The 14,525-nt window shown below is 45.3% G+C and overlaps 2 protein-coding genes across 2 annotated transcripts; both read right to left on the bottom strand.

Moving 5' to 3' along the window:
* Positions 1 to 2,009: 2,009 nt before the first annotated feature.
* LOC133923102 (uncharacterized) lies at positions 2,010 to 5,004 on the bottom strand. The gene is made up of 4 exons (XM_062368549.1): positions 4,894 to 5,004; positions 3,608 to 3,995; positions 2,659 to 2,726; positions 2,010 to 2,576 (listed from the first exon to the last, which is right to left on the bottom strand). The coding sequence occupies exons 1-4, from the start codon at positions 5,002 to 5,004 to the stop codon at positions 2,010 to 2,012; spliced, it is 1,134 nt and encodes a 377-aa protein (XP_062224533.1).
* A 1,956-nt stretch (positions 5,005 to 6,960) lies between these two features.
* LOC133922179 (eukaryotic translation initiation factor 4B3-like) lies at positions 6,961 to 13,190 on the bottom strand. Its single transcript, XM_062367389.1, has 2 exons — positions 11,838 to 13,190; positions 6,961 to 7,420 (listed from the first exon to the last, which is right to left on the bottom strand). The coding sequence occupies exons 1-2, from the start codon at positions 13,073 to 13,075 to the stop codon at positions 7,384 to 7,386; spliced, it is 1,275 nt and encodes a 424-aa protein (XP_062223373.1). The 5' UTR covers positions 13,076 to 13,190; the 3' UTR covers positions 6,961 to 7,383.
* Positions 13,191 to 14,525: the final 1,335 nt, after the last annotated feature.

Genomic DNA, 14,525 nt, shown 5'->3' with positions numbered 1-14,525 from the left:
CAGCCACCCATCAACAATCTCTACGGGTTCTATGTTCTTAGTTTCATGCACACATTCATCAAAGACGAAGACGCTATCTATCATGTTTAATGATGTTGAGGTATGAAATTAAATATTGATGCCTTCTTTTTAGTTTCTATACGTGTTCAAGGACTAAGGGCGCGTTTGGTAGGGATCCAGATTCACATAGAAACGTTTCAGATCCAAATTCTCTCTGGAAACGTTTCTCTGGTGAATCAGAATCACTTGCTGAAACCGTTTGGCTAGCTGTCTGGATTCAGATTCTGGAAAGAGGAATTGACCAATGTACCCCTGATATTTGTGATGAATTTTCAGTATATTTTTACATGGCAAATGAGGTACAAAATACATGCATCCATAATTATCGCATAACAGAATAATTGGCCCACTGTTTGAGCATTGAAAATATGAGAGGTACCAAAATACATGCTTCTAAAACAACATTACAAAATGATAAATTGATCTATGACCTAGATTCCATAATTGCTTTCGCAAGATCATCACAAAATTTGTCCATATTAATGGCATTTGCATCGGACGTAGATGCATTGGATGAATTTTGAGAGGGTTGATGCCTTACATATCTTCGAGGTATTGTGGGCATGTAATCCGGATTCCGATCACATCTTCGAAAATGTTTATCAAGTGCATGATTTTCACGAATGAAATTATGGAGACACATGGTAGATGCCACAATCATCTTTTGTTTGCTCATTGGATAAGTAGGCATCTTTAAAAGTACCCTCCACTTCATCTTCCATACGCCAAAAGTTCGGTCAACGACATTACAAAGACTTGAGTGCAAATAGTTGAATACCTCTTGCTCACCAGAAGGAGCGACATCCCTTCTTCAGTCAGGAACATGGTACCTCTGTCCTTTATATGGTGATAAGTATCCCGGTCTGTTTGGGTAACCAGCATCGACAACATAATATTTTCCTGAATAAACATGAAAGAAATCAATAAATGTGAAAGTAGCAAAAAAGAAAGGGAAGGAAGATAGCAATAAATTTTACCTAGCGGAGGATGTGGAAAGGCTTGTGTATCATGTTCTATAGCATGATATAGCACACTTGTGTCATGCATAGAACCTGGCTGTCCAACAGATGCATAGGTGAAACGCATGTCAAAATCAACCAGTGCCATAACATTTTGGGTTGAAGTCCCTAATCTGCCAATGTATCTTACATAATCTCGAGGAGGTGGTGTCGCTAAGATGTGTGTTCCATCAATGGCTCCAATGCAATCCTTAAAATGTGGCCACATCCTTTGGTCACCACTAATCCTACTGTGCACATTGGAGAAGTTACGGTCCTGAGGTCTTATGCAATCTTTAGCCATCCTAACTAGGCAATGCAACACATCATCAAACTTCCTACTGATTGTCTCCCCTGAATGCTTGAATGTATTCTGAATCGAACTATTGGATCTATTTTGCCCGCAAATGCACAGAAAGATGGCAAGTGATTCCATTGAGCTCATATGAATGGATGACTCTAGACCATAATTACTTACCAAAAGATCATGCAATCTGATGAAAAGGCCTCCATTCATCCTGAACATTCTGTGACTTTCTCCAGGTGTGTTCAGTGTTTCCATAATCCATCCATATCCACTGAGTTGTGAGGTCCTTGGTGCATTCTTATCATGATACTTCATGTAGTACTTGTGCAACATAGTGACAGTAGAAAACAAGTTGGTCTACAGCTCTTGATGTTGACGTATGGCTTGTAAATCAAAAACATCGTCATCATCGGAGTCGCTTGCACTCCTTTCACTTTCACTTGAGGACATCTGTAGCATAACATGAATATGGCAAGTTCATGAATAACCAACCAACATGACTCAATAGTACAAGTTCATGAATAAACCAACCAACATGACTCCACATAAAGTAACAAACATGACTCAACATAAACCCACAAACATGTCTCAACATAATATGTCCAACATGACTCCACATAAAGTAACAAACATGTCTCAAAAACTTACACAGGACCATATTTGACAAAGTGCTTCATAGTGACCCAGGCAAACCGGTCTTCTGGAGTGTCCAAAGTCATAAACATCTCCCTCTCAGCTCTCTTAGTGAATAATTCAGAAGCAATGAAGTGTTGCTTTGTACCAAGAATAGCACCACACTCCTTCACAATAGCCATTACTTCCTTGATGGAACACCCTGAGTTGTCCTCCCTTCTTGCCATTGACTCAACAGAAGTTGTGGACCTCTCATTTAAGGACACAATTTTACTAATTTGGTCTTCTATCCACTTGCCTCCACTTGTCTTCGCTCTTTTTACCTTGTCTTTGTCATCACCACTAGGTCTCTTGCCTTTGCCCTTGCCACTTGGTGTTATTTCTTCTGGTTCACTGTCATCATCTGACTCAGCCTCCTCATCACCACCATTCGAGCCACCATTAGGACTTTGAGGAATTACACCTGATGAAGCACAAAAGTGGTTATCACCTGTATTACGAAGGTCTTCAAACATAACATTCAACTCATCTTCATTTTGAAGTCCCTTGTCTTTAAACTTGCCACATCCTGGAATTTCCTGAAAACATGTATGTATATGTTATAAATTTATTATTGGTCGAGGCATGAAAGAACAAATAAATTACAACTTGCAAACTTACTTTTCTCATCTTCTTCCACCAATCGTCGCTCATGCGAACTGTCCCCTTCTTTTCATCCCAACCTATACCTGTTTGTTTCAACAAACTCTTCCAAGCAGTATATTCCACCTTCAATTTTGCCCATTTGTTCTTAAATTGGCCTCTATTGTACAAAATGTCCGTCTCCTCATGAAACTTGACAATCGCATTTTTGTACCCTACATTGTTCAAATGGGTGCTCGAACGATTTCCACACCTAACTTGTTCAGCAAACAATCTACAAACAACTCTAGTGTTCTCTTCGGACCAATCAGCCTCAACCATCTACAAATCAACATATTATACTTAGCAAATCGACAAACATATTAAAAAACAGATTATAGCACCACTGTCCCTAATCCAATCCAGCACAATGGGCCATTTGTTTTTATATCCAGCATAAGCACAAGCCTATCTTGAATTACCAGCGCAAGCACAAGCCTATTTTGTCCAGCACAAGCACAAGCACAAGTAGAACAACAGCACAATCATCTAGCAAAATAGAATTGGCTGATAACTTCAAGCCCCTGACACATTCCAAATCAATGTACATCTACGCATCACGCAATTATATGAAACATACAAATCACCATTCCTAGAACATCTATGCATCCCCAAACCCACATATGTAAGCTCGATCAAACAATCAACGGATGTGAGCTCCGGCAGGCCACTTCACCCCCCAATGTCATCTCACCATCACCGCTCTGTTGTTGACCTTTTCTAATCAAGTACATGCACGGTAAGCTTCGCGGAGTGCAAGAACCAGTTAGATGTTTAATGGATCATGGCTTTATAAACGTCAGCAACAGTATGTGTATGCATCCATCTTTTGGCATCGTCATATATCAAATCAAGTGTCTAAGATGCTAGCTTGTTAACACAAAACGAGATCAAGTGCTGTAGTATTCAGAACTCCAGTAAGCTATACCTCTCCTCGTAGCTCCTGGCCTTCTGCCCTCTGCTCGTAGCTCCTGCCTCCTGCCCGACATGCGGATCCGGGGAGCTAGAGCAGCACCGCGGTGCTTGGTGCGAAGAGCCTGTGCCGGAGGGAAGGTGCCCAGATCTGGGGATGGCTCGACGGGCGGCGGGCTGCTCCGGGACGGCTCGAAGGGCGGCGCGAGCTCCAGGACAGCTCGAGCGGCAACGGAGGGTGGCGGGCTGCTCCAGGACAGCTCGAGCGGCGACGGGCGGAAGGCCGAAAGGGAGGCGTGCAGCTCCGGGATGGCTCGATGGATTGCGCGAGGGCCGGCGCGCAGCTCTGGAACACCACGAGTGCCGGCGCGCAGCTCCGGCACGGATCGAGCGGCGACAGAGTGCTTGGGCAGCGGACGAGTTCAAGGCACTAGAGAGAGGGGACGAAAAAGGGAGCTGAGCTGAGCTGTTGCAGCGGGTTGGGAAGGACGCTATGTGCTCGAGCAGTGGTAATGGGTGCAAATACTGATAAACTCCACGGGGACGTATAAAAGCTAGTGGGGACAATCACTGAGAAACGGCTCTCTGGGCGTTTCACGCGCCTAGGCTATTTCCTGAGAATCATTTCGCCCGTTCCTATCAGAATCGTTCCACGTTTTCACCGTTTGGTAGCGATCCTGGTAGAAACGCCCAGAATCGGAAACGTTCCGACCATCCAAACGGGCCCTAATTCTTTCGATTCTTCAAAAGTAGCACTTCAAGCACTACACAAGTGTGATACTCCCTGCAGAAATACATGCTATCCAGGAACAGATTGCCAGGTTCTTTATCAAACATGTTATGAACCCAAACGGTGAGTTTCATTAATCAATTGTACTGTCGCTTCATGAGGGACCTTCAGATGACACCATACCTTCTAGTAGAGAGTATGCGAAATGGAGGAAGGCTACCAGAAACTTTGACAACGTATATATGTTCAGATGACACCATATTTCTCAATTTTATACGCTACCTCTTTTTAGAGAGGATGTCAACCTAGGTTTCATGGGAAACACCAGCGAACCTCCCTATGCATGTCATGATCATAATGAAGGTCGAATTTTTAAACTAGATTAAGTAGCTTTATTTACATATTAATGAAGGACATGAATTACTATGCATTAATGTTGACCTAGGTTTCATTGTATGCATGTATTGAGAGGAGAAAGATAGGAGAGAGGGAGAGGCAAAGTACTGCCGGCTCGAGGTTTTAGCCAGTAGTGATTCCACGGGCATTACTGTCGACCAAAACCACCAGCTGACAGTGATTCCACAGGTACCACTACCAGCTGAAGCCTTGAGCCGGTAGTGATAAGCACCTTCACTGCCGGTGCCCTGAGCCGACAGTAATAGTTGGGGACTATCACTACCCATTGCCAACTGCCGGCTGTAAAACAGGCAGTGAAGGGAGTTTACCAGCTGGCAGTGAAGGGGATTTCTGTACTAAGTGTAGGAAGAGGAGCTTTTGAGTAAGAAGGTACTTAAACATCAAAGGGCATCTCTAACCTTTTCTCCCAGTAAAACATAGTTTACAAATACTGTTCCATATCTTGCCATGCCTGGATTTATCGTGATATTTGAATGATTGTGTAGAGAAGGCTGGTTGATTGTTAAATTAGTGCTGTACCATAACAATTAATTTGGGAGCCCTGATATTTTTCTTAAAGGAAAGCAGGTGTTATGCATTTCGTATGTATGTGCCAAATAATTGACAAAGGTTGTAATACTGAAAAAATGAATCAAAGAAACAAAGGAGAAACAACAGGCCTGCACCATGCTGAATGGCTTAGCGATCTACCCTAGAACACCAAAGGACCAAGGGTGGTTTGGTTGCTAACTAGAAACTACATGGTTTCGACTATACTATCACTCTAGCGTGGCGATTATCTAATTAGTGCCTGCAAGTGCCTTGCCAGTTTGAACATTGCTCTTTGATATGCATAGATTGCACCGAATTAGCGCAACCTGATTCTTGAAAGATGCCTGCATTCTAGTGACAGTGTTCAGACAGATTCCATTGCACCACCATCATAAGATATCACCATCTTTTGGTGCTCTATGTAGCTCCTATTACAGCAGTTTTCATGCCTAATTACAGGTATTGAAGGTTTAATATTCTCGAGAATGCTCTACTGCAAATATGTTTGGGACTTTCATGCCACTTGTTCCTGAACTTTTTCAAAGGGTCCCAGGATTTCAGTTTGGATCTGTGAAGAGATTGCAGAGGGTGTGGAATTTCAGCCCCGTGAGGATGGCAAAGGCAGAATCCAGATGTATCAGACGGTTCCACGACTTGAGCTTGCCTAAAGGCGAAATCATCTTCCTGTTGAATCTTACTGCTGTCATTCTTGTACATGGATCGATCTAATGATAGTTCTTTTTTTCTGGAGTTTCTGTCCTTCTACATTGATGACTGTGTAGCCTGTACAACGGAGATCATTTTACCTAGTACACACCAGAAAGCCAAGCCATGGACCAAGCTTATCCCATTTTCGTCACGGTGTTGGAAAGTTGCTCCTTTCGTTTCCTTCAGGAGCATACTTAGGTGCGCATCCTATATAATCCGTAAGTTGGTCGTGGGCAGCAAGATCTATGAGGACCATCCGGTGCATTCTTGGTTCAACTCAGCTCAACCCACAAAATGTTCAAGTTCTAGAAAAAAAATTCAAATTCAAAGTTTCAAAATTATCAATTCCGATTTTCTTAAAAGAAACTTATCCGAGCTAGGATTTACGTTGGCGACATCATGTGGTAGGATTCACATGCATGCGAGTATCCAACTTAACCGAATTCCAAGATACGGGCATAAGTTACCATGTGAAGTTTCTGACTGCCTTGTGGCTGCCTAATTCGCACGACCTCACCACACCTCAGCTCGAACTTGAGATGGTGGCTTTGAGATCGCTGTAGTCGCTGCTTCAACTGTGTCACACAGCTCATCAAGCGATCGAATAAGTTTACTCCGGCGGGGGAGCTGGCGACAAGCACGGCGCACGGATTGAGTCGGCCGCAGCAGACAGTGGCTGTGAGGGGTGGGATGAGTTAGATATAAAGTGTACCCTTCCATGAGGCAAGTGCCATTGTGGGTATATGTTTAAAACGCTTAACACGCGTAAGTGAATCTATACATGGGCATCAGAACCCAAACACGCCTCCCATGACTTCATTGGTTCGTAGAATTCAATAGCTTGGCAGATGAAGCTGTACTTCCACAACTTCACCACCCCGAGCGTTCCCAAACCCCATACATGTTTAACCGATGCATAGCCACAACTTTTCATGACCAACTCAAGGAGTTAACTGTTTGCTGCCTTGCCAAAAGAAGCAAACAGGAAAAGAAGTTAACTATTTGATGTTTAACTTTGCCTGCGGGCTGTATATGAGTATCACAATGACAATTCCAGAAATGAAAACACTAGAAGAGTCACCAAAACTAATTCACTAACCTACAAACTGTATACTGCACCGAAATAAAGAAACATCTTCCAGGCATTATCCCCATGTCAACATAGCATGACAATTGACAATAAATAACACTACCCCAGTAAGACTTGAGACGCAATACCCGATCAAAATTCAAGACACCATTTTTTCCAGATACTAGAACAAAGAATTGCAGACCCAAAATTGACTCAGCGTTACAACTGCCGCCGCGCACGAGTAACAAACATAAAACAAGCTAATATATTTAGTAGATGAATTCTTTGGACCATCAGATTGTAAAATGCCTGCGCACCATGTACTGGCGTAGGATTAATTTGCTGGCACACTCTTGTCAGTAGTTTCAGATCTGCAATTAAAAATTGAATTTTTGGTCCATTAGCGATTGTCCAACAAAATATTAACAATGCTGAAACAATGAAAGAGGGAAACAAATACGTAATCCAAGTCAAGTGAGGAAGGGAAAAATGCTAGACTGCTTATCAGATAATGCATAATGGGGGAATAGCACCTCCATCAAAGGACTCATTGTGAACCACTACTTTCCAACACAGGAAACATCAAAAGAATATGGTTCTGCTGTTAAAAAACAGAAGAAGCCAGCTTACACTAAAAACAATTTGTTGCGTCACCAGGAACGAAAAGATTGAACATGGGAAAGAAAAAATTATAAACCACCAGTTCTTATTCATTGAGGTCCCCAACAAGAAAAGAAGCTGCCCCAAGCACAACTTAAATACAAAATAACATAAGTTAGTGGATTATTGTTCAATCAAATGTGACCAAATGCAAACCAACACTATATTACTACACATCATGGACGTGATTATCTTTCTTCTAAAAGGAAGTAGTATACATAATTTTAAGAAGAGAACTAGCAAGAGAAGACGAGACACTTCAGGTGTAAAGATTCGTAGACAAGCATCAAGATGGTATAATGATGCACAAGAGATACCAATTATTAAATAATAGCAACAAATATTATATACTATTAGTAGCTAAATTCACTAACCTAATTCACAATTTGAACTTCTTGTGGAACTACAATCTACCTCACAGATTATGGAAAATGCGAAAAGATAGCAAGTTATAGTGGTAATTAGGTCTCCTGTACAATGGTATCAGTAACATTGCATATGATGATTAAAAGATGAAAATCTTTGCAATAAGGATAGTATGAACTAACAAGTCACAACAAGTGACTGTTCCATAGTTCCTCCCCATTGTTATGATACCACAATTGCATTCCTATTCTACATCTCCATGTACATCTGCAACTCTCATCTACAAGCTTGCTAATCAAACAGCATTAATTAATGTAGTTCACATCAAAAAAACAGAAGCACACTATCAGGCGTTCTACCTGGTGTTTGATGCCAAAGAACAATAACGAGGTATTACAAGACACCTAATTTAAGGTCTCCATGCATTATCCTTAATTACCTGATTTCAAGAATTGAAAACTTTAGCATAACACTTCCAAATTCAATCATTAAAACCATAAAATTTTATGCCAACAGGAAAAGGAATTCGGATAGAGACACATGTTCAGTAAATACTACCCGAGAAGCATTCATACTCTAGAATTTGACTGTAACACATGATCAACAAGAATTCTCAAATTTATGTGCATATTTGTTCCTCAGTACATTTTAAGACAAGGGAAACAAGGCAAGAAGGCCAAACATCTTTTTCTTTTCTTTTTTCCACTTTCAGCTTTTGGAATCTACATTTAATCTCAGCACCATTCCGATAAATATTTGTCATTTTAGAAAAAGCAAACAAACCATGCAATTAGAAGTAAAGCATGATAATTTAGGTATTATTTCGACCATGTTCCCAACCAAGCATCACCAGATAAATTGTGTTCTTTTGTGTAAATACTTGTTTCCCATAAACCAAAACATAGTAAAGAAAGCCCTAACACCAGTATTTAGTTTACTAGTGTGCACCTGAAGAAAACTGTTTGTTAACTGATACTTCGCTTGAAGGCCATATGTAAGTAATTGATCATAACTTATACGCCCATAAACAAAAGGGAAAATTTGCTACAGGACACACTAGAAGTTTGACTTTTTACTGCAAGACATGATTTTTTTTGGCTGCTAGACACCGCTCAATGGTGATAATTTGCTACCACACACCGCAACTATTATAATAGTCATTTGCTGCTTGTGAGGAGAAAGAAAGGATGTGAAAAGTCTATTTCGCCCTTGGTTAAGGTGGGGCCCACAAGTCAGTTTTCCTATCTGTCATCCGCATGTACGAGCTACAGCCAAGGCCTTCTCCATGCCCAATCGATCTCCATGGGCAGTGGCAGCAGGAAGAGCATCGCGGGTAGCAACAACAGACGTGCTTCTTCTCCTCTCAATCTCTCGAACTCTATTTTTCTAGATCAAAAGAACAAGCACAGCATCAGCCGCCTCCATGGATTCACACCACAGGCACCCATCTCTTTCTCCTTGTTCATCCTTCGTGCAAGAGAACAGTAGCCACAAGACCACCGCCACCAGATGTTTTAAGCCCAATCCATGAGCAAGTCGACCACACCTTTTCTCTTCTTTGCCTCCCTTTCTCCATAGCGCAACACCAAAGCAGGAGCAGATCCAAGTTCGTCGCTGTATTGAAGCCCAAGAGCTACTCGTCAATTAGGGCCTCGCCGGTGCTGCATCTCCAACCAGCTGGAGAAGCTCCACCATCACCTTCTGAAGGGGCCGCCGCCATGGGAGGCGTCGCAGCAGGACTCAACCTTATCGTTAGGCCACAAGGACAGTAGGGCGTTCGAACCTTCATCTACAGCCAGCAAGGCTCGAAGGGCGGCGGTGGCTCTCAGGCAGGGGACGATGGTGGCTCCCAGGCAGGGCGGAGGCGAAGGGATGGTGATGGGGAATGAGATGGGAGGGGGTGCCTCGCGATGAGGATCGAGATAGAACAAGCAGAGGCCATCGCGCCACCCGCGCCATCCACTACGCGAACACAGTGCATGCCGCCACTTGGTCACAAACCGCACCACACCGTCGCGCCATCGCCTCACACATGGCCGCGAGCGCGCGCCACCACACCGTGTTGCCGGTCCACACCACCGCTCCCCATCGTTGTGCGCATAGTCGCACCACCGCATCGACCCCTTGCGCCGCTCACGCACGCCGCAGACCTCTCTCCGACCATCTCCCTCTCCATTGGTGCCTCTTCTCCCAGCGCCGACCTCTCCTCTTTGTCCTCGCTCTCGTGCCGCCACGATCAGCCAAGGCCGCCATCGCCACAGAGCTTATCGCACTGGTCAGCTCCCCTCTCTGGTCTCCTCCTCTTCCCACCAGCGCCACCTCCCTCTGGCCTTCCTCAACCCCACCCGATCTTTGCTCTCTCTCTCTGAGCCGCCCGCACAGACACAGGAAAAATCCGACCGGTCTTATCTTCTCTGCCTCTCACCGACAGTGAGTCCCACTGGGTCAGAAGGGCATCGAGGGCATTTCAGATTGTTTCTCCCTCCTAATTAGCAAAATATTATATTTTAATGGCTAAAGTGTGTTCCGGCAAATAACCACATTTCTGTAGTGTCCGACACTATACATTAAAAAAAATCGTGTCCTGCAACGAAAGCCACACTTCTAGTGTGTCCTGTAGCAAATTTTCCCTAAAAAAAAAATCATATCAAACAACAGAACATGCTGATTTGGATTCTGCACCTCAATCCCTAATACGATCACAAGGACAGCTCAGACCAAAACAATGCCAGCTAAGATCAACAAAGACCATCTAATGAAACAATTTAATTGAAGGCGAAATAGCTCTAGTAGCACTAGATTCGAACAGGTTTGCTCCTGTACCACTATTTTTGCGGGATTTCTTTAGTAGCACTAGATTTGGTCCATATCTTCTCCGTCTAGCACTCAACAGTTAGATTAGGAACCAATGGCCCAGATCACACACTAAACCATCCCTTTGTTAACCTCTGTTAGCCAGCGGACCTACCCCTTTCTTCTCCGGTGAGTGAGTCCTCCGACGGACTCCTACTCCTCCATTGACTCCAATTGTCTTCCTTGTTCGCCGACTGCGCCGCGCGGTAGCCGGAGCCAATGCAGCCTCACAACAGACCCCCTCAGCTCACCCAGCTGTGGTGCTCATCCCTGATGCCCGGAGGAGCAGCCTCTGTGAGCTCGATGGGCTGGGGCAGCAACATTTGAGCGGGGGGTTGAGGAGCAGTATCACCAGATCCAGTCGTGCCACCAGACTCGGGCCATCGAGAGGCAGTACCTCTACCACCACACGGAGCTCTAGTGCCTTCGCCGTCGCGTGGAGCTGCGACTCCACCGCATCGCCGTCGATGCCGATGAGGCCGACCGCGACCTCGTCGTCAACGACTACACTGCGCGACCTTGAGCCTCTCGCCCTCCGCTTGGATCCGGTTGCCTATGGCTTGAACAGCTGCTTGCTCGCCGCTTGCTCAGAGGAGGAAGCTGCTGATTGGTTTAAAGCTGCTGCTGCAGCTCGCTGAAGGAGGCAGAGGACGGATGGAGCACAGAGTGCTAGATGGAGCAAGGACGGGAAAAATCCACTGGTATTTTCGAAATCGGTAAAAAAAATAATAGTACCGAAGCAAAATGGTTCATTTTGAGAGCTACCACAGCAATTTCGCCTTAATTGAATAAGGAGCAAAATTTCTGGAACTTCACAAAATATAGGACATGATCAACCATGGCCAGACATGCAAGAAATATCGCAAAATTGGACCGAATCAAAGTTGAGAGGAAGTTCAGTTATCAGACCCTTCTTCAGATTCTTTAGCAGGATCAACTGCATCAGGCTTCTTCCAAGCTCTCTCAGCACGGCTCTCTGGTCCTTGAGCATTCCCATTCTCCTCTCCTGCGACAGGAGAACCCCTCCTCCCCAAGGACCTCCTCTCCGGCGGTGCCTCCCGCACCTTCATCGCCTCAAGTTTCTCATCAATTTTCCTCCAATCCTCTCCCTTTTCAGCAAGCACCTCCTCACGTGGGCGAGCTGCTCCGAACGGGTTGGATGACCTGGTTCTTGGTTGAATCTCTAACTTCTCCACCTTAGGCTCCTCCTTCCTCCAGTTCTCCCCCTTTGCTGCAAGCACCTCCTCGCGTGGGCGGGCTGCCCCGAACGGGTTTGAAGACCTGCTCCTGGGTCGCTCCTCTCCCTTCTCTTTATAATCCTCCTCTCCATCAATGCCATTGGCAAGCGGCAAGGTCCGCTTCTGCAAGTTCAGGCGGGGCCGGCCAGCCATGTTCCCCCCACCATTGGTCACCTCCTCCCTCCTTCTCCCCCAAGAATCTGTATCTGGGCCTCCGTCCCGGTTGAAACCCCAAACCGGGCCACCCCTCCGGCCATCAGCAGGAGGGGGCGGCAGTGCAGAATAGCTCTTGCTGGAGACCCAGCTCGCGGAGTCATCAGAGCGCGAGTGCGAGTCGCCTCCGACGCGCTCCCTCCTCTCCGGGTACGGGGCGGGTGCCGACCTCTTGGCGGACACCCAGTCGTCGACGTCATCGGCACGCGGAGCAGAGAGGTCCCCACCGAACCCTCCAATCCTCTCCCTCCTATCCATTGGCGGCTTCTTTCCGGCGCCCCAGTCGTCCGCCTCGTCGGCCCGCGACGGACCAAAGTCCTCGGAGCCAGATCCGCCGCGGCGCGGCTCGTCGGAGGAGCGGGGGCCGCCGCCGCCGCCGGCACCGCCCCATCGCGCGGCCCCGAAGCCGCGCGCGTTTGCGAGCTCCTCCTCGGTGCGCTCGCGGGGGCCCGTGGGGAGCTCCATGGGGCCGGGGTCCCTGCGGGAGGCGGGGGCAACGAACTTGCCGGCGGCAAAGTCGCCGAGGGAGACGGCCTTGGGCTTCTTCTTCTTGGGGACCTTGGCGGTGGCAGCGGTGGCGAGGTCGGGGAAGTCGGCGGCGGGGACGACGGGCGGCGGCGGCGGGGGGAGGTCGTCCTGCTCCTCGGCGGCGAGGGCCCAGGAGCCGGGCTTGGCCCACGCGGGGGCGACGGCCATGACGGTTTGCGCTGGTGGTGGTGCACTCTCCTCTCGCGTTGGTTGATTGGTTGATTGGTGGTGTGCGTCTGCGCTTTAGGGGATTTGGGGATTGGCTAGGGTGAGAGGACGGCGCAGGGGGAGACTAGGTTTTTATGGACCGAGGGCCCGTGGGCTATCGAGTCCGGGACGGAAAGGAAAAATTTTGGACGGTCGGGGTCGGGGTCGGCGGCTCCGGCCGCAGCCGGATTCCGGTAGATTTACCTTTCTCAAGTTTGTATTGAAGTCAAATTTTAAATTGAAAAAATCAGTTCAGTTATAAAAAAAGTTGCTGCTAGGACACTTCAAGGCTCACTGAGTTAATAAACTAATGGGGTTATCCAATTGTTTCTATCACTAGACTTCCATAAGGATTTCTTTAATGAGACCCACCTTACCCACATGACATAGTCAAAATTTCTCATGAGCAAATAGATCCACATACGATGAAAACCCTATCATCTATCGAGAATAATATTTTGATGTTGCAACTCTCATTACTATACACCACGAGCACGACCATAGCTACTAGTCGCCCACGTAAATGTGTAGTTGCCTAGTGGGCTAATGAACAGTGAGGTGATTCATAAGCTACACTATATTATCTTTCTTTCTGCTCCGACTTATGTTTGTTTTCCTTTGTTCGAAGCTTCTCATAGCTTTTTTTTTCATTTCTTCCTTCTCTTCCCTTTTCACATTGTATGCCTTTTTGTTTTGTCCTTTTGACTAAATCTTACACCCTCCATTTTTTTATGTTTATTGCCTCAGAGTTGTACATGGTAAAAAATACACAATACTTCCTTTGTTCTTTTTTGTTTGTAGTCCTAGTATCCATGCCATAGAACCTTTTGAAGTTTGACAACTTAAGTGTTCAAATCTCTCAAGAATTGTTAAATAGAAAGCATAATATTACATTAATCTCCTGAAATTATTTTATAAAAATATAAATTTATCAGTGCACATTAATATAAATGTCACACTCGACTTTATAAACGGACAAAACCAGAAGTAAACCAAATATATGCCATGATCAAGTTTCATACACACAGCAACTTCATCAGTGTATCACATACAGTTCTAGTATTACAACATTTAAATTAAACAAGATAGAAAGATCTCAAAGTCTTTAACGAAAACACACTAGTAAAACACAGCGAAGCTCCCATTTTTCACAGGCAATTGACCAGAGGTCCACCAGCCCAGCAATCTTCATCTTCATTGATATAGTAGATTGGTTCTCCTTAATTATTTGAGCAGCATATGATGTATATTTAGATAAAAATAGCAAGTGTGAGTACATGTCGTACTCCGCAAGAGTGGAAAGTAAATGACATGCAAGCTTAAATAAAGAAACAGACTGTAACAGGTTAAATTTGCATAAATGCCAACTATGCTATCGTAGAGTTATAAAAGCATCATATTTAACTATGTG

The sequence above is a fragment of the Phragmites australis genome, chromosome 6, assembly GCF_958298935.1.
Source record: "Phragmites australis chromosome 6, lpPhrAust1.1, whole genome shotgun sequence".
NCBI classification, from domain to species: domain Eukaryota; kingdom Viridiplantae; phylum Streptophyta; class Magnoliopsida; order Poales; family Poaceae; genus Phragmites; species Phragmites australis.
Note: the sequence above shows the minus strand (reverse complement) of the source record. Positions and strands in the feature narration are given on the sequence as shown.